General features: G+C 61.7%; 1 protein-coding gene across 2 annotated transcripts; it reads right to left on the bottom strand.

The window, feature by feature from the left end:
* Positions 1 to 389: 389 nt before the first annotated feature.
* On the bottom strand, positions 390 to 24,444 carry CPZ (carboxypeptidase Z). 2 transcript variants are annotated; one of them, XM_026485842.4, is made up of 11 exons: positions 24,245 to 24,444; positions 18,588 to 18,620; positions 16,834 to 17,208; positions 13,913 to 14,122; positions 10,989 to 11,185; positions 10,235 to 10,396; positions 9,612 to 9,770; positions 6,040 to 6,175; positions 4,010 to 4,149; positions 1,134 to 1,233; positions 390 to 846 (listed from the first exon to the last, which is right to left on the bottom strand). In XM_026485842.4, the coding sequence occupies exons 1-11, from the start codon at positions 24,330 to 24,332 to the stop codon at positions 479 to 481; spliced, it is 1,968 nt and encodes a 655-aa protein (XP_026341627.2). In that variant the 5' UTR covers positions 24,333 to 24,444; the 3' UTR covers positions 390 to 478. The 2 variants fall into 2 exon arrangements, with proteins under 2 accessions (XP_026341627.2, XP_026341626.2); XM_026485841.4 differs by having other exon boundaries at positions 13,913 to 14,125; positions 24,245 to 24,443.
* Positions 24,445 to 24,955: the final 511 nt, after the last annotated feature.

Genomic DNA, 24,955 nt, shown 5'->3' on the forward strand with positions numbered 1-24,955 from the left:
GCTGGAGTCAGGGCCCCATCAAAGCCCGGGAGCCTGGAGGTGTGACCTGCGGGTGATGCTACGGTCTTGCAGCTCTCGCCAGCTCTCCTGCCCTTGAGGTCACCTGCTGCACCCCCCCATCCCCCCAGCCAGGCTCTCCTGACCTTTTTCCTTTGCATCCCAGAGTCTTTGCCCCTGGTAGGCCCTGCACCACCGTCCTCATGTGTCACCTCCCCATGGGCCTCAGTGTCCCCATCTATAAGGTAGCAGGCCCCTCGTGCTTCGAGGCCTCAGGGCCCAGCCCCACTCCTGGCCGCCCGTGGGACAGCAGGGGCACCTGCCCCCGGGGCCATCCGGGTGGGTGAGACCAGCGTGCCTCAGGCCCAGAAACTCTCACCACGGCCGACAGTGAATAAAATGACTTTAATAAAACAGAAACAGCTTTACAGGGGTCTTCAGAGACAAAACCAAGCGCCTGGAGCCTCGGGGCGGGGGGGGGCTAATACCTGAGCAGCCAGCGTGGCTTGTGATGGCTCAGGGACGTGAAGTAGGACCACCACCACGGCTTGCTCCCGCCCGCAGACGGCTGCCTCCGCCCCTCGAGGGGCTCCTGGCCCAGCTCCTCAGGCTCCCCATATGGGCTGGCGCCTCCTGGTGGGTCTTGGAGCCCAGACCCTCTTCTCCGGGGCCCAAGGAGGAACTTCTTGGGTCCGGCGCCCAGAGGCTGGAGAATGAAGTCCACTCGGCCGGCCCTCCTCATCCGAGCGGGGATGGTGACCTTCTTGATGACCTTGGAGTAGCCGGGGGCCTGAGCTATGACAATGTGGGACCCCGGAGGCAGCAGTCTCCAGTAGTCGCCATCCGGGGCTGCGAACAACCAGAGCACAAGCAATTCTCAGACCTGGGCTCACACCGCGCTCGCAGTGCGGAGACTTGGGGGTCCGAGGGGCATCATCCTGCAGGGCAAGCAGACCCCGGATATTCACCTGCTTCCGCACTGGCCTGGAGCACCCTTCCCACCCGCTTCCCCGGCCAAACTCCTATTCATCCCTCAAAGCCCATGCAGGATGAATGGAGTGGCCTCTCCAGGCGCCAGGCCGTGTGACCGCTTGCGGGACCAGCCACCGCGATGCAGGAACCAGGAAGGCGCTCACCTGTGGTGATGTCATGTCGGATGCCCTTGACCAAAATCCGGGCGTTCTTGACCGGCTTGCCAAATTTGTCCATCACCACACCTTTGATGCCGCGGTGCACCTGAGGAGACGGACAGTGAGGGCGAGGGTGTGGCGTCTCTAGAGGACCCGGTGCCCAGCCCAGCCAGCTCGCGCCCCTCTGTCCTCGGAGCCCCCCTCTGGGCTTGCGCATGACCCTGCAGTTCTACTCGAGGGTCCACCTGACCACCTCTCCTGGGCCGGGGGTGCTGAGCAGAAAGCCTGGAGCTCATCTCAGCTCCCCTTCATATGTAGAGCGGGTCGGTGCGGCCGCTTCTCCCTGCACGTGGGCCCCAGGAGGACACGGGCCCAGGGTCTGGACCCTCGTGTCAGTCCCAGCCGAGGCGCCAGCCACTCTCTGGTCTTGAACAAGCTATACTGCTTCTCGGCACCGTCTCCCATCTGTAAAATGGGCGCAGGTGTTGCTGGAGAGTGGGCATCAACACACACGAAGGCCCGTGGCAGAGCCGGGACACGGGACCTGCCCACCCTCAGTATGGACAGGTCTAGACGCGGCACGCTCCGAGCGGATGCCTTCAGACGAGGAAGCTGCACGTGCCGAGCAGAGCCCGGCGCAGAACTGCCTGGCCTTGTTCACACTCCTTCTCCTAAAAATGTCGGCAATAAACAAGCCAACCTGCCCTTGTCTATTGGACTGCAAACAACTTGGGGCCCGCAGGTCATGTCAAATGAGGCCAACGTGACTGGGTGGGAGGGGAGACAGTGCAGAGAGACTGTTCTCTCCCACGGGGCTGCCTCCCACACCTGCAGTGCCGCCCCAGGCCTCCGACCACCCCTCCTGCCCCTCCTCTGCTCAGAACCAGCCAATTCCTCTGCCCCACACTCCTCTTCCTCCAGGAAGCCCTCCTTGATGACCAGCCACATCGGGGGCCTCCTCCAGGGTCCCCAGTGCTGGGCTTCCACACTCCCAGCCCTGATCTCGCTGTAATGTCACCATCTGCCCTCTTCTCCCCAACCTAGGGGAGAGACCAGACACGTAGTAGGGTCTCATTTCATGTCAGCTTGCGCGGGCTAAACTTTGTTCTGCCCTTGCTTTTGGGCTGAGGAGTCACCTTCCTGCAGACCCAGGGACGTACGCTCTCTGGCAGGGAAGGAGACATGGTGCGCACGCCCCTCCCCTCCCAACCAGGGAGAGGCAGACACCCACCCAAGGCCTGGTCAGCATCACCGTGAAGAAGGCCTCCATGGGCCGTGACAGACTCGATCCTTATCAGAAGCCCCAGCGCGGCCTTCCCAGGGCATCATCCTCAGGGGCCAGCCACGCCTGGCTGCGCAACCCGCCTGCCACCCTTCCTCACTCACTATTAAATCTTTATACCCCAAGACCTCACATACAATATTCACAGAGCAATCCCAGCCCCATTTAAGGCTCCTTAAAACTAATTTTCACCAGACGGCCGTAAAATGAAATGAGCGAGGGGTCTGGCCCAGACCCATTACTGCATGATGACGGGCCCTGTGCAGCGAGAGGTCGCAGGTGCACCCAACAACTAGAAGCCCCAACAACACTGATAACGTCCAGCTTTTCTCCGGGCAGACGGCAGTGGCTGCTGATCCAGGAGGCCCTGCTTGGTTCTTGCCTGGAGAAAGGTTCCTGATCTTTCTGGAAAGGATTCATTGACAGAACTGCGGTTTGGGGCAGGCAGATCGGAGTGTGAGCTCCGGGCAGTCGCTGGGCAATGCTGGATAGGCCCTGTTGCTGTGTGACCCTCTGTCTCCTCCTCTGGTTTTCTCATGGTGGCCGAGAGCCAGGCCCGGGAGCCCACGCGTGACCCAGCAGCCCCAGGCCAGCACGGTCCTTCCCTGGTACCTGTCCCTCCACCCACAAAGTGGGGCAGCCCCTCCTAACGCCCAGGACTGGTGTCGGGATTCACCCCGTAGGTGGGGGTGCCGGCCGTAACGTGCTACGCACGTACAACCCCTCGTTGTCCCCTCCGGGCAATCCCGTGTCTCCCGCAGGCCCTGCTTCTCACGGGGACATGGAGCCAACGTGTGAGTCACCGGAGTCTTGAAAACACTCAGGAGGCATCTGCGAGCCATGCGAGGTTCCGCCTCACCGCCTGCGTGCCCGCCCCTTGGGGTTACCACCCTCAGACCCCCACCACGCCCCTCAGCTGTGAGTCACACTAGCAGGAACGACTGGCACGCGGTCACCACGCTGCTGGGGTCCACCCCCGGGGACCACGAGGACTGTTCTAGACCGTTCTCAGTGGCTTCTGCTCAGCAGCACCACCTATTTCTGGGTGACCGTGGCCCCAGGAACGCAGTTACCCTGTCTGGCTGCCCCACCCCTCCCCTGGCAGCCAGTGCCCTGACCTCTGAGCCCGAGGGGCAGACATGCTCCAGGCCCTGCCGCCCAGAGCATCATGCTGAGGCCTCCCCCCAGCCCAGTGCCCAGTCGATTGCCGTGTCCACACTCCTCACTGTGGCATGGGGAGCCTCCCATGCCCTCTGCCTGAGCTCTTCCATTGCCCGGTTTCCCTACTTCTTCCGATGTAGCCCTTGTGTCACCTCCCCCAGGAATCCCCCATGGCCTCCGAGGCGGGTCAGGTGCCATCCCTGGGCCGCCTTGGTCCCTGCATCCTCCTTGTTCGGTGGTACCCTTTAGGCCGTGAGAGCCTGGCTGTCCTGGGGACCCCAACGCATGCCCCCTGAGGTCCCAAGCGCCCCCAGGGCTGGCCGACAGCAGGTGGCCAGTGAACGGATGGACGGCTGGCGAATAAACAAGTGAGGGGCAGCTGCGCACCGGGTCCCCCCAGCGCCGGCCCGGCTGGCGGAGCAAAGCCGCGGGGGCTCACCATCTCCACGAAGTTCAGGAGCGGCTCCTTGTTGTGCTGCCAGAGCGTGTAGAGGGCCTCCTCCGGTGGGAACTTGACGCAGCCCAGCTCCACCGTGATCTCGAAGCAGTTGCTGTGCAGGTAGTTGAAGTCGGACATGCCTGCGGCACGGTGGGGGCGGCCTGAGCGCGCGCGCTCGACATCCGCGCGCTCGACATCCACGCCCCCCCCCCCCCCCCGCCGCGCTCGACATCCGCACGCTCGACATCCACGCCCCCCCACGCTAGACATCCGCGCGCTCGACATCCACGCCCCGCCCCGCCCGCGCTCGACATCCGCCTGGTCGACCGACATCCACGCGCTCCACACCCACGTGCCTGCGCTCGACATCCGCCCCCCAGCGGGGCAGCCGCGAGTGGCTGCTGCCCTTATCCCCACTTTACGGGTGAGCAGACCGAGGCGCGGGGCGCTGGCGGTTCTGACCCAGGTCCCACAGGGAAGGGGCGGAGCTGCACTTTGAACACAGGCGTCTGGCACCCAAGTGCTTCTGCTTACACTCTGTCCTGTGTGCCCCTCGGTGGGTAAGGAGTGAGCCAATTTCCATCAGAGACACATGCGCCCCTGGCGGCCAAGCCTCTGGCCGCCTCCTGGCCTGGACTCCAGTGACCACAGTGTCCATGTACCTAGCCAGTCCCAAGAACAGCCGGGGAGGAAGGTCCTCCAGCCCCTGCTTCCAGGGAAAACAGAGGCTTCGCAAGACCGGACAACCAGCCAATCAAGTGGCAGAGCGGGGCCTCCAGAAAATCGGGCTGATGGCCACCCATCCACTCCTGCCCTCTGCCCCATCTGCTTCCAGAGTTTCTTGTCCAGTAGAAGCTACACCCGGTCTCCAGGGCAGGCCTCCTGCCCAGACAGGGCAGCCCCTGCCCTTCGGAAGTCAGCAGCCACTGCTACCAACTTGACCTTCACAGCCCACAGGGCAGCCATGCTCCAATCCACACGGCCCCTCTGTCCTTGGACACTGGCCCCGTGCTTTCCCTGGCTCTGTGTCCCTGGGGCGACAAGCCCGGCTGCCTCTCCCGGGCTCAGACCCCCCCCAAGGGTCCCTTGCAGACCCTGGACATGGGTCATGCTCAAGACTTGAAATCAGGGAACCATGCACCCGGGCCCTGGGAGGGAGAGAAGCTGCCCTGTGCCCCCGGGAAAGGCCCCCCGTGGCCGTCTTGGGGCAGTAGGGGCGAGGTTGCAGAGCAGGGGTGTGAACTGGCTTCAGCACAGGAGCGGATCATCCTCCCGCCCACAGCTCTGCCACCTGCGGCATGGACGCCGATGGGCCTTTCTCTTGCCCGAGCCCAATTTCCTCATCTGCCAAATGTCCCCAATATGCAGTGTCGTGCCGGGGTGGAGGGGAGGCAGGCGGAGCGCAGGAGCACATGGGCCCTGCCCAGCCGGTGCCCTTCAGGGCGCACAGTGTCCCACGCACCCCACTTTGCTCTGTGTCATGTCCAACTGGACACAGGCTAACGTGGAACTTCAGAAAAACTATGAAGAAAGTTTAAGTGTAAGTATATCTCATGCAGTATTTGGGACACACTTATACATACTAAAAATGCTTCATTATTTTTCTGAAATTCAAGTTTCACTGGAGTCCTTTATTCCCTCCGGCACCCCTCCTGCCCCCAAGAGGCAAAGAGAATTGGTCACAGGTGGGGTCACGCACTATCAGCGCTCACGAAGTCCCCAGCAGAAGCAGCAGGGGGGCTGGAGTATAACTCTGCCACACCTGTGCCCTGGAACGTCCTCAAGACAGCAGCAGAACCGAAGCCAGACCACACCCACACGGCCTGGTGCACCTGTGCTGCTCCCCCACACTCCAGAAGTTCCAGAATCCAGGTCCCAGAAAGAGCTGCTGAGAGGAGATGCCAGCCGCCCCCCTTCCAGCCCCTCCCAACCTCCCCCTCCCCCCCACACCCTCCCTCCCTCAGCTCACCCCTCCCTCATCCTGCCCAACCCCTCCCCCCCACCTCCCCGCCCCCCCCCTCCACCCGCACCTCCGGTGAAGCTGTACCAGTCTGCCCCGTTGATGATGCTGCCCCTCTTCAGGAAGTTGCCGCCACACCTGTTCTCTGACCTGTCCATCATCATGGGGTGGACATCAGCGTAGGCCCTGGCCAGCAGCTTGAACATCTTTAAAGGAGACCAAGGGACAGGTTTCTCGTGAGGCCAAGGCCAGAAAGTGGGGCACCCTGCAGGACACTCTCAGCGCTGGGGGCAATGGGGTGAAGAGGGGTCTGCAGCACAGGTAGGAGGGGGGCTGGCGTCCACACAGATGGTACAGCACGTGCAAAGGCCCGGAGGTGGGAGAGCCGGAGCTCGGGGCACCTGCGGTGGGTACCTGGCGCGTTGTGGAGCCCCTGCACACCTCGCTAGGGAGGGTGGGCTTTCTCCCAAGAAGGGGGTGCACCACAGGGATGCTGGCAGGGCTCCCCGAGGTCAGCTTTGCAGTTTCCCAGGCACCTCCTACAGAGGGCAGGCCTCGGGAGGCGGGAGGCTGGGGTGGGCCTCATTTTCACTGACTTCACCGCTGACTTCACCACCGACTCCTCTGTGATAACCATTGCCCCACGTTCCCCGGGAACGACCTGTGCCTGAGGGTGCCCCCACCTGCCACCACACACGTGCAGTGTCCACTGTGCTGCGTGGAGGACACGGGACGCGGGGCCTGCCCTCCTGGGGGGAGCCTTAGGGGCGAGCTCGTCTGAGTGTGTCCACAGCCCCTGCCCCGGCACAGCACTCCCCCCCCCCATGCTGCCCCCACAGCAGGCAGGGCGCGTAGGTCCTCCCATGCCTGCATCCCAGCACAGGGACAACTTGGGGTGGCAACTCCCAAGCTGGGGTCACGTGGATAACGGGGCCCAGCGCACTATGCTTGTGACAGCCCCACGGCCCTGGGAGAAGTCTGTCCCGGCAAGGGGACCCTGCTGCAAGAAGGGGGAGGCTGGGCAGGTGGGGTCAGGCCAGAGCGAGGTCTCTCCGGTGGGGCACGGCGACTCCAGGACCCGGGGTTTGGGGAAGGATGGGTCCAGTGTCTCCAGGGTGGGGCCGTGCGGTTTCAGCTCCATCCCTCAGACACAAACCAAGAACCCAAAATACAAGGCCACGCACGTCCTGTAGTCACCGAGGTTGGCAGACGGGGTTGTCTTGAGAAACCTGCCTGGGTCCCCACCTCTCTGGCCCTCCCCTGGCTCCCTACCCACCCCGCCTGGCTCTCCTTCCTGTCACCCATCAGTCAGCCCCACACCGCCTGCCCTCGGGAGAGCAGGTAAAGTCATCAGTCCCCAGAGCCCAGGGACGCACAAGCGGCAGGCCCCGCTGGGAACAGGCCCGACCTGGGGGGCAGGTGCAGGGCAAGGCCGTCAGGAGGCCAGCCGGCTGTGAGTGAGCGAGGTGGTGGGTGCCACAGGGTGCTAGGAGGGGCAGGTGTGCACTGGCATGGGGGGGGTGCTGTGCAGGAGCTCAGGCGGGGGCCGCGGGGAGGAACAGCCTGCCTGGGACCCTGCAGACACTGTCGCTCCCTCTTGCGGTCTGCGGGCTGGGTTGGGGAGGGTTTGAGGGGCAGGACAGAGCTTGAGCCGGGCTTGGGAGTAAGATTCTGGCAGAAGGGACAGGTGTAGGGGGACAGACGGCCTGGAATGGCACCAAGAGGTGCTGTCTCTCATCCACGGGGCACCACGGCAGTTCGGGGGAGGCGACTTGGGACACCCTGGCCAGCCCCTCCTTGTGCTCCCCCCCAGCCCCCTCCTGGGACCCTGGTTTCCACAGAGACCACTGCTGGCTGTGGCCCTGAGCACGATCGATCCGTGATTGATGGCTGGTGGGGAAGACTCTTATTTTTCTGACTCTGGCGGGACTCGTTGAGGTGAACTTCCGCCCCAGGGACATCTTCATGTATCTGCCTCTGGATTCAGACGCTGGGCCTGGCACCAAGGGCTCCTGCCACCGAGGGTTCACGGGCCTTGCCCCACTGTCAGCCCCGCCCTATGATAGCACGGGGTCAGGGGCACACCCTAAGGGGACATCACCCATCCCAGGACACTTGCTGGGCTCCGAGCACGGAACCTGGCACCCCTGCACATCCTAGGCCTGTGCCAGCTGCAGGGGCGTGTGGGGGGGAGGGAGTGAACGGACGAAGCAGGGCAAGGAGGAAGGGGCGCAGGGACAAGCCGCCCAGGGGATGCAGGAGTTGGCTTCCCTAAGGTCCTAGAGGCCGGGCCCTCCATCTGCTGGCCCCGCTGGGTGCCTGTGGGAAACTGCCTCCTCCTTCAGGCTCTGCTGAGACAGCCGCCCCCTCAGGGAAGCCCTCCTGAAGGCCCAGGACAGGCCGGGGTCCACCCTCCAGAGCGGCATGCACACACAGACGTGCGCACTCCCCGCAGGCCCCCGGCCCCCGGCAGCCCTCCATCCTGGTCCTGCCCGCTTCTGGCTCCCCCTTCCAGATCAGATGCGGACCCTCAGTGCAAGGGCTGGTCCTGCCTGACGCAGACCCACAGACCCACAGCGCGTGGGGTCGGGAAGCTGGGGGAGGCTGAACTGACCTGCGTGGCTGACAGAGGGGAACGAGCAGGGACCCGGGCTCCAGGCACTTGTCCAAGCAGCCCCAGCTCCCGGTCCCTGCCCTGCCCTGAAGCACAGGGCAGGTCTGGCTCCCCACTGCGTCCAGTCCACCAGGAGGCCTGATGGGGGACTGAGCAGACAGCGCTGACCTTTCCAAGACCCCAGGCCAGCCAAGGCCAGAGCGTCCAGCTTTGTCGTGCCCAGAGGACATGGGAAGGAGCCCAGGGGCTGGCCTTGGCAGGAGAGGGTCACTGGGGCAGTGTGGGCAGCTCCCCCAGGACATCTGTCTGTGGGCCCTGAAGTACCACCCCCTTCACCTCCAAAAAATAGAAAGTGATCAACTGCCACCTCCCAGAAGACCAGCCTGCATGAGCTCCAGGAGCGGGCCAGGGAGGAGCCCCATCGGGCAGAGGGGGGTGGAGAGGGTCCTGGCCATCATTACATTGTCTCCTCCCCTGCTGGCCTGACCAGTGAGGGAAACTGAGGCCTGAACAGGGGAAAGGCCTCTTCGGACCCAAGGGAATCCAGGGCCAGAATTCCTCCTCTGATCCCGCTGTAGCCCTGCTCCTGGAGCCGACCCAGGGGACCCTCAGCAAAAGGGCAAGGCCCACCAGTGCGGGGGGGGGGGGGGGGGAGGGGGTGCGTGGCAGCCAAGAGACAGACCGGTGCCATGCACGCTGCAGCACTGCCCTCTGCCGGCACTGCCTGGAACCCCACCCTCTCCCTGCGGCCAGGTCGGGAGAGCGCTGGGCTACAGTTCGCACCCGAAGGGCTCTCCGCTGGAGACACTGACGGAAGGTGGGGTGTGACCAGAGGAAGGACAGGCAGCTTCCAGCTGGCTGGAAGGCTTCCTGGAGGAAGGGCCTTTAGAGCTAAGCCTGCAAAACTCCTACTGTTCCTGCGACTGTGTGGGTCTCAGTGAGCTCAGAACAGGGAAAAGGCCAGGCCAGCCCCGAGGGCACCTCACCGCAGCCTCCCCTGCACACACAGCAGACCCGGCCCCTCTCACCTTCTCATCAGGTGTGGGAGAAAACATCTTCTCTTCCTGGGGGTGCTTGGAGAAGTCAAAGGGGTAGGAGACCACCAGGTCTCCCCCATGGAGGCTGGCCGAGAGCACGAACGGGGCGGTCCGCATCCATTTCATTATCGCCTTGGTCTCCGGGGCCACCTGCCCAGCAAAGATGCAGCGGTCGTCAGAACCAGGCATGCCCCTACTGGCTACCCCAGCCATGCCCACAGGCTCCTCCAGCCTCTCCGAGGCCCCGCCGTCCCTGCCTGCCCCACCCCGCCCTGCCCAAAGGCCCTTGCCGGGCCCTCAGGATTCCCTTCAGGTGCCACCAGGCTCTCCCACCTGCCCACACCCATGCCTGAAACTCATTTTCCCACCTCCTGGGGCCGTCACTTCCTCCAGGCAGCCTGCCCAGAGAGCTGAGCACCTGCAGCCCCAGGGTGTTTTCCGCACGTGTTCCCTGAATGCCAGCAGCCCACTGAAGAATTACCCCCATGTCCCAGGCTGGAAGCAGAGACTCAAAGGCTCAGGCTACTAACCGCCAGGCTCTCCCGTGACCCCGTAATAACCAGAGACCCTTCGAACGCGTGCCCGTGTGCAGGGTGGGCGGGGGCAGCTCCTACCTTACCCCACCAGTAGTGCTGTGGGATGGGGATGTGGTCACTGCGCACACCGCGGGACTCGGCCAGGCGGTAGTACTCAGACGTCAGGTCAGGGAAGTTGCGGTTCAGATCCAAGTTCTGTGCGTTCTGCCTCCCGCTTGTCCACCCGTTGTAGCCGGCGCCCTGAAAACACAGGCCACCCCCGTCCAGGGGTCAGCACACCGCACCCTGACTCCTTCCACAAGGGAGGCCACGGGGCTGGGCTGGGCTGAGTCAGAGGCCAGGGCTGCCGTTTCTCTCCGGCTTTGATGAACTTGGGAGCACGTCCAGCCAAGCTGTCCTTGACCTCTCTCCCATCTGTCTGGCTCCTCCCGTCTGGCCTCCTTGCTGAGCCTCCAACCTCAGGGCCTTGCACTGGCTGTTCCCCTGCCTGAGTCCCCCCAGTAGTTATGTGCACTGATTGTTCCCCACCTCCACTGGGGCTCTGCTCAAAGTCACATCAGAGAGCTTCCAGCCCTCCAGCCACCATGAGATGTCCCCCTGCCCCGTCTTCCCATTGGAAGATTTCTCTATAGAGCACATCCTCGTTTTCACACACCACGGAATGATCAGTCTGCCCCCACCCCCAGTAGGACCTTGCTGACGGTGATGCCTGCTGAATGCCCATCACCCAGAACGGTGGGTGCACACAGACCCCCAGTCACTGCTAGTGAATGAACAGATGGGAGGGCGTCGAAGTTAGCAGCCCACGGGATCCGGGGTAGGGGGCACTCACCTCGGCAGCCGCCACCTCGTACCCGTCGGGGTTCATGGAGGGCAGCAGGTGAATGCGGGTAGTGTTGAGCAGACGCTGGATGCGGGGACTGCCCAACAGGTACTCGGAGCACAGGTACTGGGCCAGGTAGATGAGCATCTCCCGCCCTGCCACCTCATTGCCATGGATGTTGCCGATGAGCTTCACCTCAGGCTCCACTTGGGGGAGATACAGTGACCTGAGGGGTCGTCTCAAACCCTAGGGTCCCCAGAGACTTGAGGGCCCACATGGCAAGGCAGGCTGGATGCTTTGGGACCTGTTCATACTTGTTTTGGCCCAAGCATCTCTGTGACTAATGAGGTCTCATCAAAGTCATGACTTACTGAGCTGATTTCTTAAGTTTAGCCACAATTATTAGCAAAACACATCAAGGATATTAATTAATAACAATAAATGTCATCATTGCTCTGTGTGAATTTTATTCATGGCCACTTTCTACATTTGTGTAGTAAATTAAGGTGCACATTGGTGCTTAGGTGGGAAGGCCCTCAAATGGATGGATGGATGGTTGGAAGGAAGGCAGATGGAAGAATGGATGAATGCATGAAAGGATGGAAAGATGAATAGGTGGATAAGTAAATAAACATTTAGATATTTCAATAGAAGAATGGAAGGAAGGATGGATGGATGGATACATGGATGTTTGGATATTTGAATAGAAGGATGGATGGGTGAAAGATGGAAGGATGGATGGAGGGATAGAAGGATGGATAGAAAGATGGAAGGAAGGATAGATGGATGGATGGATGGATGGATGGATGGATGTTTGGATATTTGGATAGAAGGAGGATAGGTGAAAAGATGGAAGGATGGATGGAAGGATGGCTAGAAAGATGGAAGGAAGGAAGGAAGGAAGGAAGGAAGGAAGGAAGGAAGGAAGGAAGGAAGGATGTTTGGATATTTGGATAGAAGGATGGATAGAAAGATAGAAGTCTGGAAGGAAGCCTGGATGGATGGATGGATGGATGGATGGATGGATGCATGGATGGATGCATGGATGGATGGATGGATGGATAGATGGATGTTTGGATATTTGGATAGAAGGATGGATGGGTGAAAAGATGGAAGGATGGGTGAAAGCATAGAAGGATGGATGGAAGGATGGATAGAAAGATGGAAGGATGGATGGATGGATGTTTGGATATTTGGATAGGAAGATGGATGGGTGAAAAGATGGAAGGATGGATGGAAGCATAGAAGGATGGATAGAAAGATGGAAGGATGGATGGAGGGATAGAAGAATGGATGGATGGATAGGTAGGTGGATGCCCGGATATTTGGATAGAAGGATGGATGAGTGTAAAGATGAAAGAATGAATGGAGGGATAGAAGGATGAATAGATGGAGGGACAGAGATAAAGATGGATAGGTGATGGATGGATGGATGGATGGATGGATGGATGGATGAGTGGATTGCGGTTAAAAAATAAGAGTCGACCAGGAGCCTGGCAGCCTTACTAACTGTGTGACCTTGGGAAGTCAACTCTCTTCTTTGAGACTCACGTTGCTCATCTGGAAAATGGCATCTCTTTCCCTAGCTGTGCACAGCCCAAGGACTGCAGCTGTGAAAGCAAACACCCATGTCCCTCCTGTATTCTGAGGGTATAAATGACCCTGAAGCTTCCCACAATGGTCACTTTCCTTGGCCTTCTCCCAGGGGACACCCCTCACCACATTCCAAAGCTGCACATCAATCTGAAATAGGAAGAACCCTATCTTCATCCCAGAGTACCGCACAGGCTGGAGTGGTAGGAGGCAGGGTGGGCCAAGGAGGCTGGGGTGGGGCCAGGTGACCTCTGACCCTTAACAGGAGACAGGGCTTTGGGCTCATGACATCCCTGACACCTAAACCACTAGGATGAAAGTCGGGCTGAGTGTGGCCAACCCAACAAAGGTGCCAGAGCCCCTTAACCTCAGATGGTATATTTTTCAGTAATTAAACAACCAAGGGTCGAATGAGAATGACTTCTGGATTGACCCCGTGTGCCTCGCATGGTCACGGGGATAGACCAGCAGAGGGATGGGGCCAAGGAAGGGCTCCTGGCAGAGGCGAGAACTGGGGCCCGTGCCTGGATGCCCTCAGTGCCCTGGAGGGGTTCATGGTGGTCTTCAGCTCACTACACAGGACACAGGCCACCCAGCCAGGGGCTGAGTCTTCTCTAGAATCTCTTGCATTCTTAGCCAGCCCCCTGAGCTCCTGGCCACCCCCCAGCCCCTGAGATGCAGGTTCACGCTGAGTTCTGTTCAGCACCCTCACCGTGCAGGGCAGTGAACCGGGGCCTGCAGCGAAATCTGACCTCCGGCACCAGCACAGCTCTGGAGAGACAAGAAAGCCTGGCATTTTCCATGCAGCTCTGCCCCGTCTCACACCAGGCTTAATGGGCTTGGTTTTCGTAATGGAGGAAGTGCTTCCTTCAGATTGTCCTGTGAGATTACGTTCACCAAGCCGCTCGAGGAGCCAGCGTGAAGTGGCCAAGACCAAGCGAGCACATGCCTGCCCGGGTCTGAGCGTGCCAGGGAGAGGTTGCAGAAACGACAGAATGCGCAGAGCACGGTTGTGCTTCTCCATGGACGGACAGGGGCCCACATGCCTGCAGCCACGGGAGAGCCCCCGCTTCTCTTCCCCAGACTTGTGCGGTGACGCTCCCCAGGACGGGCCCCCAGCTCCCATCTCCCCGTTGAGCCCCAGCAGGCCCTGTGGGATGTGGCCACGTGCCCCAGGGCACCAAGCAGGACACAAACCCTGCCCGCTCCCTGTCTGCCCCCATGATGGGGACCCCGGCCCCGGGCTTGCACACCCAAGCCCAGCAGGCCCGGAGCCCATTCCTGGGAGCTGGCCCACACCCAGACCTCTCTCTGGGGCCCTGTCCGCGGCATCAGCTTACTCAGCTCGTGCTGCCCAGGGCGGGCCGAGAACTCGATGACCAGCAGCTCCTTGCCGTTGAAGCTCCGGCCGATGCTGTAGGTCTTGGCGACGTGGGGGCAGCGGGCCGCCGTCCGCTTCAGCACGCGCACCATCTGGGCGTAGGAGTGGTGCGCGAAGCGAATGAAGGTCGGCGGCAGGCCTGAGGGCGGCGCCTCCTCCACGTCCAGGCCTTCTGGGGAAGAATGGGGGTGTTGGGGGGGCCTCCAGCTGCCCCCGGTCGCACTCACCCACCAGCGTCGCTGCTCAATGGCCAGCCCCCGATGGCGGCTCGGTCTGCCCCCACCTGGTTCCCTTACAACCCCTGGGACCCTGGCCACCCCCAGCACCCTCACACCCCCTCCCCTGCCACCCTCGGAAACTTGGGGTCCCCCTGGAGTGGCTCCCCAGTCAACCTGCTTCTGTTTTTATTAAAACCCCCTTTACGCTACTTAATGCCCTCAGCTAGTAATGCACCCAGCAGGTGCACGCGGCTTCACGGTTGCCGAAGCCGCGACAACGAAGAGCGTTACACAGTGACGGGAAAACAGACAGCATGAAGGCGCAGACGTACCCACAGAACCCGCGACCCAGAGAAAACCGCTATTTGGGGGACAGCCTCCCGACTGTTTTCCACAGCCGCCTCGCTGTAATCATGGTGCTGACGCAGGTTCCTAACCTGCTCTGTCTACACTGCTTCGCAGTGGAGACGGCTTCAATGCCTCGTCAGTCCGGCACCCACTGCTCTGAAGGGCTCCTTGGAGTCCACCCTACCATGGCCACGATGATGACACACAGCGAGGGTACCGTGAAGGGGGAGGGAGAGTGGAGGGATAAGGAGGGCAAGGGAGGGGAGGGAGAGTAGAGGGAGGGGAGAGCAAGAGGGAGAGGAAAGAAGGAAGGAGGGGGAGAAGGAAAGAGAGGAAGGGAGAGGAGGTTAGTGGAAGAAGGGGAAAGGAGGAGGGAGGGGAGGAGAAGGGAGAGGAAGAAGGGGAGAGAGAGTGGGAGGTGGGGAAGAGAAGGGAAGGACAGCAGGAAGGGAGAGGAAGAGGGAGGGAGAGGAGGGGAGAGTAGAGGGAGGGGAAGGAGGAGGGAGGGGAGAGAGTGGAAGGTTGGGGAGGAGAAGGAAGGGGGAAAGGAAGGGAAGGGAGGGAAGGTGGAGGGAGAGGAGAGAAGAGGAGGAGGGAGGGGAAAGGAGGAGAGGGAGGGGAAGGAGGGGAGAGAGAGTGGAAGGTGGGGGGGGAGAAGGAAAGGGGTAGGGAAGGGAGGGGAGGGGAGGGAGGGGAGGGAGGGTAGAGGGAGAGGAGGGGAGAAGAAGGAGGGAAGCTTCCCCACGCCTACTCTAAAAGGTCTCCTTGGGAGAAGCCCCTGGTCTTCCAGGCCGGGCTCCATCCCTCCGACAGGACACAGGTGCCTGCCCCCCTCCCTGTCCGTCTCTGGACCGAAGACCAGCTCCTGCAGGCTGGTTAACAGTTAATTCTTTTCCCTCAGCCTCTCACTTGCCCTGTGGTTTTCTTTCTGCTCAAAACGGTTTTGAGGGAGGAAGAAAGCAGACAGAACCAGCAATTTGGTGGCAGAATTGCCCAAAATAATCTCTCTCCGGCCACCTCCATGGGCTTTCCCAGGGCAGGCGGGCTGGGCCCAAGGGACGTCTGGTTCTCTTCCTCTGCACCCCTGCCCTTTCCCGGTGCTGCCGCGGCCGGGTCTCCTGTGTCTGCACAGGCTCACAGCTCCTATCTGCTGGCAGAGCGCTGCCTGCGGCACAGAAGCCTGTGGGTGGCACAGTCCCCCGCCCAGAGCCAGCTTGGGGATCAGTCCGGCAGGCAGCCAAACAAGAAGCCTGAGCTCCGGGAGGCCGGCACAGACAGGGTCCCAGATCTCCATCTGTGTCCTCCCTGCCATCTCAGGGTCCCAGCATGGAGCCATGTACACGGCAGGCACCCAATGGCTGTATGCTGAATGCACAGACCCATCCGTGGTCTGACTCCGCCAGGCAGACGCTGCCCCCCCCCCCCCCGCTGCTGTTTGCCTTCCTAGAGCTCCCACTTTGTCCTCTATGAAGCTGGGGGGGTTGTCGTGGGTTGTGGTGAGTGGCAGTGTGGGTGGCACCCAGCGCCACATCACGTGAGCCTGGCCACGAGTGTCCTGACGCGAGTGCGGGCCACACTGGGGACGATGAGGTCCTGCCTGTCCAGGGCGGCCCACGCTGGCCACACGTGGTCCTTTACACTGAAGCTTCCAGCCATTAAAATCAAATAAAATCAAAATTGAGACCCTGGGTAGCAGGGAACACATCCCAAGCACTCAGCAGCCACATGTGACCGGTGGCTGCTGTCTGGGACAGCATGGGAGAGAATATTGCGCCACCACAGAAAATTCTTTCAGCCAGGGCTGCTCGGGACTGTGCTGTGTCCTGAAGGGCCGGCGCTCAGGACACCCGTCCTTCCTACCTGCTCTGGAACGCCCTGCCAGGCGGCCCCCAGGACCTCCTTGCACACCTGCTGAGACGAGTGGCTCAGCACCGCCCAGGGCTGCCCATTCCACCCCCAAGACACCAAAGCGGAGCCCCTCCCGCTGCCCGCTGCTTCCTTGAGCCCACGCTGGGGAGTCCGGCTTCTGCCAATACCCTACACGCCATCTCTCTGGCCGACCACAGGCAACCCTACAGGCCTCGTGGGGGAAGCAGCCTCCCCACAGACCCTGGGGCCCAGCCGGAGCACTGAGGTCCTCAGGAGGGGCCACAGCGAGGACTCAGGCCCCCCGGGGCCGGCCGTGCTCTTCCACATGCCCGGCTGGCCCAGGCACCAGCCCCGGAGGCCTCCTTGTGGGGGGATGTTTGCCCACGGTGACTCGGTGGTCCTCCCCCAACACCCGGGCACCAGTGCGGCCCCGGGCCCCACGCACCTCGCAGCTTCTCCAGCGGGTCATAGCAGCCCTGCTCCACGCTCGCAAAGTAGCGTCCGCAGTCGAGGAAGTAGGGCCAGGCCATGTCGATGGCGTCGAAGGCGGGCTGGCAGGCCTCCCGCAGCCCGTCGCACACGTGCCGGCAGGGCCTGCACACCCGGCCGCCCTCGCAGCGGGGGGCCAGCACGGCGCAGCCCAGCAGCCGCAGGTCGGGGTTGCACTGGCCTTCCAGGAGGTGGTGCAGGACACTCAGCAGGATGTACTCGGAGCTGGACTCCACCGCCTCCCGGGACCGGTGCTCCAGCAGGGTGGGGAAGGTGGTCTGGTTGTAGGCCACATCACTGCAGGTCTGGAGCTGCATGTCCACACACGTGGCTGGGGGCAGGGGGACCACCGGGTCACTCCTTGCCTCCGTGACCCCCATAGTCACCCGTCAGGCACTCTCTAAGGGCCCGCCCTGCCGCCCCAGAGCCCCCCGGGGCCAGAGCCTACAGGGATGGGCCGCCACCGTCTGGCAGGGGAGGACCAGACAAGGCCCCTGAGACTAACGAGCTCCACTCCTCCCTGGTGAGGGAGCCAGGGCGGCCACTCTGGGCCTCGACTGCCACTGCTGCAGAATGGGTGTGGGAAAGCCAGCCTCGCCGAGGGGCTGCCCCGTTAGGGGACAGGAAGGAAGCCAGCAGACTCTGGGTTTTGCAGAAGCAGGTGCAGACCCTCCCAGACTCACAGCCCCAAAGCAAACGAGTCCCCAAAGATGCACCAACTTGGACTGCCTCGGATCTCCAGGAAAGTGGAGATCACAGAGTGGTTAGCTCGGGCTCAGGGCGTTGAAGACAGGGCCAGTGAAGACGGCCACGGCTCAGCCCAGCCTGACCCAGCTCTGCCTCTCACGCCGGTGGGTGTCCCAGGTACAGGGACTTTGCTGTCACTGGGCGTTTTCTGATGTGATCATAACCCCTTTCTCTCCAGCCCAGTGTGGCTGGAGACCCTTGCCAGCCCCGCAGCCCTCTCCAGCACGGAGTTGAGTGTGCGGTCATCCCCACGCTGCCCCTCCCTGTGACCTCAGGTGCACCTGCCACATGTGGCAGCTCATGGGACAAGTCACAAGATTTTGCCACTTTTCAAAGTTTAAAAGGATGGGGTGATTTCTGCTCAGCGTTTCTCTGCTGTAAACATTTTAGATATGTCATTGACTTTTGCATTGAGAATATTCCCTATTTTTCAAAAAAGTCCAGTCCCTTCCCTTGGAACACACCAGACGCCCAAATCTGGCAGGAGCGGACTTGAGAAGCAGTAGCTGCCTGCCTGATCTTCAAGCCCGCACCCCGAGGTCAGCTTTCCCTTCCTCATGTTCCCCGGGGGAAGGTCGGGGTCCACACAGGGAAAGGGGTTTGCCTGGCAGCTGCCCCACGGACCCGACACTCAGGGAGCTCACAAGATAAAAAGCGGACACGCTGTGTACGGCCACGTCGGACCCCAACCAGCCGGGGGGGCGAGGGGAGCAGGGGTGATTGCAAGGAGCACTTCTGGGACAGAGCCAGGGGTGGGAAGCCTGGCTGCACGGAGAGAGGGTCCTTCCTCTTTTGTTTTGTCTAATTTCCAGCTGTTTAAGAAGGGGCTTGGATTTGAGTATTGGCCCTTGTTACTAGTCAGCCCCTGGGGAACTGTGGGTTTAGCTCTCTAAAGGCCTCGACAGCGTGGAGGGGCTGCACCGCTCCTACAAAGCGAAAATGAGAGAAGTCCATGCATCGTACCACTGTCTGCAGCCCACGGCCCATGGCATTCACCTAGAAGAGAAAGGACAGCGCTGTTAGGGGTGTGGGCCCCGGTGATCCTGTCATCGCAAGAACACACATGGACGACACTGCTTCTGAGGGCAGCCGGCCACGCGCCCGGCCCTGTGCTAACACCCCGCGAGCTCCATCTCATGGGGCTGCACCCCAGCCCTCCGGTGATGATGGAGCCCTTCTCCCCACTCCGCAGGGGAGGAGCCGCTGTCCCAGAGAGGAGCCGTGGTCCCGGAGAGGTGCCGTGACTTGCCTAAGGAAAGACAGCCAGAGCGTCGATGTGGGTGTTACGCGTCCCTCCAGGGCCGCCCGGGCTCCTTTGCCAATCACCATGGGTAAACACCCCACAGGGGCCCGTTCCAAGATTCCAGCAGTTGAACAACCAGTTCCGGCAAAATTCCCGAATATCTAAGAGCCATTCTCGCCCCACCCCACCAGTAACTCTGACCCCACGTTATTCCAAGTCCCCCAGAGTCAGATGGGCGCCGGCTTTCCCCAACACCCCAGAACACTCTGCAAGAGCTTCGTTCCACTGTCTCCTGAACTGGGGAGAGGAGGACCCACATGCAAAACTATCCTTTCAACCATGGGCTCCCAGGGCCCGCCTCGAGGCCCAGGCAGGTAGACCCGACAGTGAGAGCCCTGGGAAAGCCAGTAAAACCAGCCTTAATCATAACCCCACCCTACGAGCTCCCGAGCTCCCGCTCAGACGGCCCCGAGTGCTCTGGGAGCTCCAAGAGGGAGGAGCTGCCTCTGAGGGAGGGAAATCAGCATGAGATTTAGAGCCTGGGCCCGGGCAGGAGTCCCGGGACGATAGGGCAGGCTGGGTGGCAGAAAGAGTGGGAAACAGGGGGGAAGGGGGTGGGGGGCCGAAGAAGGCTGAAACAGAGGGCAAAGCCCGTGTTCTAATCCTGTCACCTCACACAAAACCCGGGGCGGACCCGCGAGTCTGGGAAGGGTGGGAGCCCCTCTAGCAATGCACCATAAGATCTGGGCGCTATGAGAACTTTCCTGAGTGAACAAACACGAGCCCCCAGGGCGGGAGCAGCTGGAAGGTGGGCTCTGGTCCTGCGGGGCTGGCCCGGCAGCTCCCCCTTTCAGGACCCTCTGCACAGGGTTTGCCCTCTGTGGACCAGGCAATCACAGTCCCCGACCCCGCTGCAGGCCAGCTCCCAGCGCCCTCACGGGGTGGGACTACAGGCACCCCCTCGCCGCCTGGTTTCCACTCTCAAAACTGGCGAATGAGGGATCCAGGCAAACGCTTGTCTGTGTGCAGACGCTCTGCGGGAACACGCCTGCCGCCTGGGGACTCGCTCTCTCTCCTCGTCCGAATAATACGGTGAGGGAGCCCAGTGCGAGCCAGGGGGCAGCGGCAGGCAGGGAGGATGCCCAGCACTGGACCTAGACAGCCCGTGGTCACGGCAGGGAGACCCTGGAGTTGCTCTTTTGTGCCTCTGTTTCCCCATTGTACGTGGGGTTTTCCATAATCACGTGGTGGGAATAACACGAAGGTTCTACAGGACGACCCACATTCAGTGCCCGGCACAGGACGTGGTCCAGGATAGAAGGTCCATAAATAATAGCTCCGTTGCTGTTACTGTTTTATAACACCCCTGCGACAACGGGCCACAGGTTCTGGGCTGTCCTAGGTGGCTGGCACCACTTGGGAAAAGCAACAGACAAGAGAATAATTATCCTAAATAATTTTCCTAAATTTTGCCGGTTCTAACGCAGCAGAGGGCTGCAGCGTGCCCACCTGTGCCCACCTGTGCCCACCTCAGGTGGCTGGTGATGCGCACTGGGATGAGCTCACTGGCGGTGAGAGGGCTCGAGGACCCCAGGCAGGGAAAGCCACCTCTTCCCCTCAGACACAGGGGAGGGCATTTCTGGGCACTCTGCCCGACACTCCAAAGTTTTTATGGTCTAACATGTTCCCTAACCCCTTGCCCACTGTCCCCTGCAGGATGAGAGACATGACAGGCTGAAACAATACTTGGGAAAAAGAGGGGCGCCTGGGTGGCACAGCGGTTAAGCGTCTGCCTTTGGCTCAGGGCGTGATCCCGGCATTGTGGGATCGAGCCCCACATCAGGCTCCTCCGCTCTGAGCCTGCTTCTTCCTCTCCCACTCCCCCTGCTTGTGTTCTCTCTCTCGCTGGCTGTCTCTATCTCTGTCAAATAAATAAATAAAATCTTAAAAAAAAAATACTTGGGAAAAAGAATAGGAAACTGACCCAGGACCCAGCCTGGAACACTGCTGTTATCTGGCTGTCTTTGCAGCTAAAGGCACCGAGTTCACGCCAGGAGAACGGGTAAAAGCATCAGATCCATGCAGGGCCCTGTGCACGAGCACCTGTGCCCTATACGGACTGCTCGACCCCCGGATGCACGCTCGGTCGACTCCCTGCCACAGCCCGTGCGAGCTCGCACAGGGGCCGATGCCGTGACTCGGAGGTCTGTTCAGGAGCCCAAGCCTCATCGACGGCCGGGCCCAGGGCCCCTGGCTTCTCTGCCTATACCGGCGTCCGTGTGCCCGGAGCGCACCTGCCGTGTGTCTGCGCCGAGCTGCAGACTTGTTCAGACTTTGGCACGTCCACAGAGCAGAAGGACTCTCCGTGGCCCGGGACCCCTGCGGCCTCAGGAAAACACACAGCGAGGAAACCAGGAGTGGACCAGTGACCCCCACGTCTGCCCCCACAAAGCTAGCAGATGCCACACAGGGGCTGGATTTGAGTGGATGTGAAGGGATCCCTCCTGGTTTTGAGTGGGTTTGATCTGCAGATGAAGAAACTGAAGTTGGGGGCTCAGTTTCCTCTTCTGCGCAAGGGGGTGACAATAGCGCCCATTGTTGTGGGGGAGGGGGGCCGATAAGGTAACACCTGGGCCCAGTAAGGGCTCCACAGACAGTAGCTCGGGTCACATGGGCAGAAGGAGGGGCTGCCCATCATGACCTCCATGCTTGTGGGATGGACGAGGGGACGGCACCTGCTGACGTGGCCGCCAGGAGCCAGCCAGACGGCTGGGTGGACGTGCTTCCTGGGGCTCTGCTCTCACAACGCACCACGGGCTGGTAAGCAGACACGGCACGTCCAGCGCGGCTGGGGGCCGGCAGCCGGAAATCAGGGGCTGGCAGGCCCGGCCCTCCCGCAGGATCTGAGGGAGGGTCCTCCCCGCCTCTCCCAGTCTCTGGGCTCCCGACAACCCCAGGCTTGTGGCTGCACCCCATCGTCACGTGTCCTCCCTGGTGGGTCTGTGTCCCAATTTGTTCCTCTCCTAAGGACACCTGTCATCGGATATAGGGCCCACCCAGAGCCGCTGTGACTTCCTCTTGCTTCGACTGTATCTACAAACCCCCGCTTCCCAGGAAAGTCACAGCCACAGGTACGGGGCATTAGGACTCCAACATTTCTTGGTGGGGGGACGCAACTCCACCCAGGACAAGAGGCAAGCCCCAGTGTGCGCCTTCGGGGAGCTCAGGGCTGGGGTGGGGTCGAGAGAGGAGTTGGCTGCTCAGGCTGCACCGGGCAGTGTGACCCCCCCTCCCCCAGCACTCGGGGCAGTGAGCCCACGCCGCCACCTGCTGTACGTGGGAAGTCCTCACCTAATCTCAGACCCAGGACTAGAGAAAGAATGTAAAAGACCTGATTCACAGTTTGTATATTGACGACACGCTGAAACAATATATTGGCTTAAGTAAAACTGGTTCTTCAGGTGAATTTCACCTGTGTCTCATTAGCACTTTCGTGTGACCACTAGAAAATGTAAACTTAGCATGGGGCCAGCATCCTTGGGTTTAGAGGGCACCCATCCAAGGGCTGCTGCTCCTTGGCAGCCCGCACGTGCCCCTTACACTATGTGACCACAAGGTGTCAGCACGTCTTCAACGAGGGACCCAGGCTGAAGGGGCTGGCTGGCTGGCTCCCTCCCTCTTCAGCAGAGGAGAGGTTGTTGGTTCCTGGCCAAGGACTCCTCTAACAGATGAGAAACCTGAATGAGGCCAGAGAGGTTGGGACATCTGCCCAAGGCTACACAGTGGAGAAGAGCACGCAGGATCTGAACCCAGACTGGCCTGGCCCCTAGAACCATGAACACTGCCTCAGCCCACAACCTCCCCGTGGAGGCCTGGAATAAGGCAAGGACAAGGGCAGAGGGGAGGGGAGGGAGGGCTCTAGGCTTGCTCTGAGGCTCCAGGACAGGTACAGGAGGGACACAGATACAGTCCTCAAATAGAGCAGCCTGAATGCAAACTGCCCTGTCCACAGCCCGTGCCAGCCTACTGTCTGGAAAAGTCATTCTGCTTCCTCAGACTGGGACCGCACATGGTCCACTGTCAGGAGTGAAGATCAGACTAGAGGAAGGATTTCTTCTAGAAACGGTCACCAGTGCCACCACGGGGCCTCAGCCAGAGCTCCCCCCGCCCCCATTCCTCAAGGTGAGGAAGGAGTGGTCTGTGCAGCCACCCAGGGGAGGGGGCTGCACTTCTCCCTGGGAAAAGGACAGGTCAGGGAGGATTTCCTGGAGGAGGGGGCCATGGTCCCCAGCAAGCCTATGATTCTAGACATTTCCTGGGGTCTCACAGCTCCAGGGGAAGGTCCATCCACGACACAGTGCAAGTTCTATCTACATCCTGCCTGCACACCTGTGCACACGCGTGCACACGCACACACACATGCACACACTCTGCTTGGGCCTTTCTGCAGCAAGGGGGAGGAGGAAAGAGGTGAGGGCGGGGGCCGGAGTTGAGGCGGGGGTGAAAACCCAGGCAGAGAGGGAGGGAGAAGGAAACATTGGCATCGGCACATTTGAGAGGGGCATTCTGCTCCGGGTACACGCACTTGGCTGGGCCGGCACATTCTCAGGTATCTACAAACCCCGGCCCTTGAGAGATGCCCAGAACCCTGTGCCCAAGGGGCCCCCACCCTCTGGGGACAGAGATGTCTGGTGCTGCTAAGGACCCCGAGGACAGAGGACTAGATGAACCTCCCACTCTGAATATAAGGGGAAACTGAGGCCCGCTCCAGGAGGGGCCAGAGCCCAGGACTCTGGGCTCCTGCCTCCACCCCTCACCCCACACTCTCAGGTGAGACCACACAGGCAGGAGCACCCCGGTCTCCCTGTCCCAGAGCACTCCAGGCACATGCACTCCCTCCCCAGGCCACCACGCCCCCTCCCAGGGGACCGCGCCCCCTCCCAGGCCCTCCGAGCCCATTTCCGGAGATATTGTTGTCCACATCGAGGCTGGAGGTGGCAGGGAGGGGTCAAGAGTTTGCTGCCGCCCACAGGCTGCCCCCTTCCTGGAAGGAACAGACACCTTGGATGGCCTGTCCAAGGCAAAGTCTTGGCACCTGCTCCCTGGGACCCCAGCCGCAGGGCGCCCCACCCGCTGTGCCCTGACCAGAGGAGGACTCCTCAGGGCAGGCACGGTGCCCCTCTGCTGCCCCAGCTGCCTGCGGCACTCCACCCTGGGGTCCCAGCCTCCCTGTACCCCGAGAACCCAGTGCCCCCTCCCAGCAGACCATGAGGTCCAAGGTCACGGGCGCGCGCGCGCTGGGGGACGGTCGTGCTCGGGGCCAGGGGTCGCTGGCGGGGTGGTGGGAAAGTTCCCGGGGTGGGGTGGTGGGTCTTACCGGCGGGCCCCCGCGCGAGCGGGCACCCGGGCCGGGAAGCGGCGGCGGCCAGCGCGGCGAGCAGCATCAGCGGCGGCGGGGGCAGCATGGTGGGCGGCGGGAGGCGGGCGGGCGGCGGCGCAGTGATGTGGCACTCGGGCCGCGGGGCGAAGGCCGCTGGGCTCCCGCCCCCCAGGAGCGCGAGCGCGGAGTCGGGTTACAGCGCAGCGCAGACTCTGCGCGGAGGGATGCCGGCGGGAGGGACAGAGTCGAGCAGCCCGCTTCCGGCCCAGGGCCCGCCCCCAGGGCCGGGCGCACCCCCCCCCCAGGGGTCGGTTACCCTTCTCCCACCTGAGGGCCTGGGAGCTGACCTCTAAGCCCCCTGCTGATCCTGCCTAAAAACCGCTTTTTCTGGACTGGGCGGGTCTGGGGGCCAGGACCCACCTGGCCCTCGTGCAGACTCCAGCTGGCCGTGAACCAGGCCATGTCACTCCTCTGTCCCACGAGGGGCGGAAGGATGACCCTCCCACGGACCCAGGGTGTAGGAGAGTCCGTGGGATATCATTAGGTACCAGGAAGGGCAGGCGGCTTCTGGATGTCCTTGGGCAGCTCCTCACCTCTGAGCAGGGTCTCTGTCTGCACCCTGGGGAGTAGCCCCTCCTGGAGGCTCCAGCGGAGCCGTGCAGGGAGCCTGGCGCCAGGGTCCACAGTGAAATGTGGCAGGGTGTCACT

The sequence above is a fragment of the Ursus arctos genome, unplaced genomic scaffold, assembly GCF_023065955.2.
Source record: "Ursus arctos isolate Adak ecotype North America unplaced genomic scaffold, UrsArc2.0 scaffold_9, whole genome shotgun sequence".
In the NCBI taxonomy this organism is placed as follows: Eukaryota; Metazoa; Chordata; class Mammalia; order Carnivora; family Ursidae; genus Ursus; species Ursus arctos.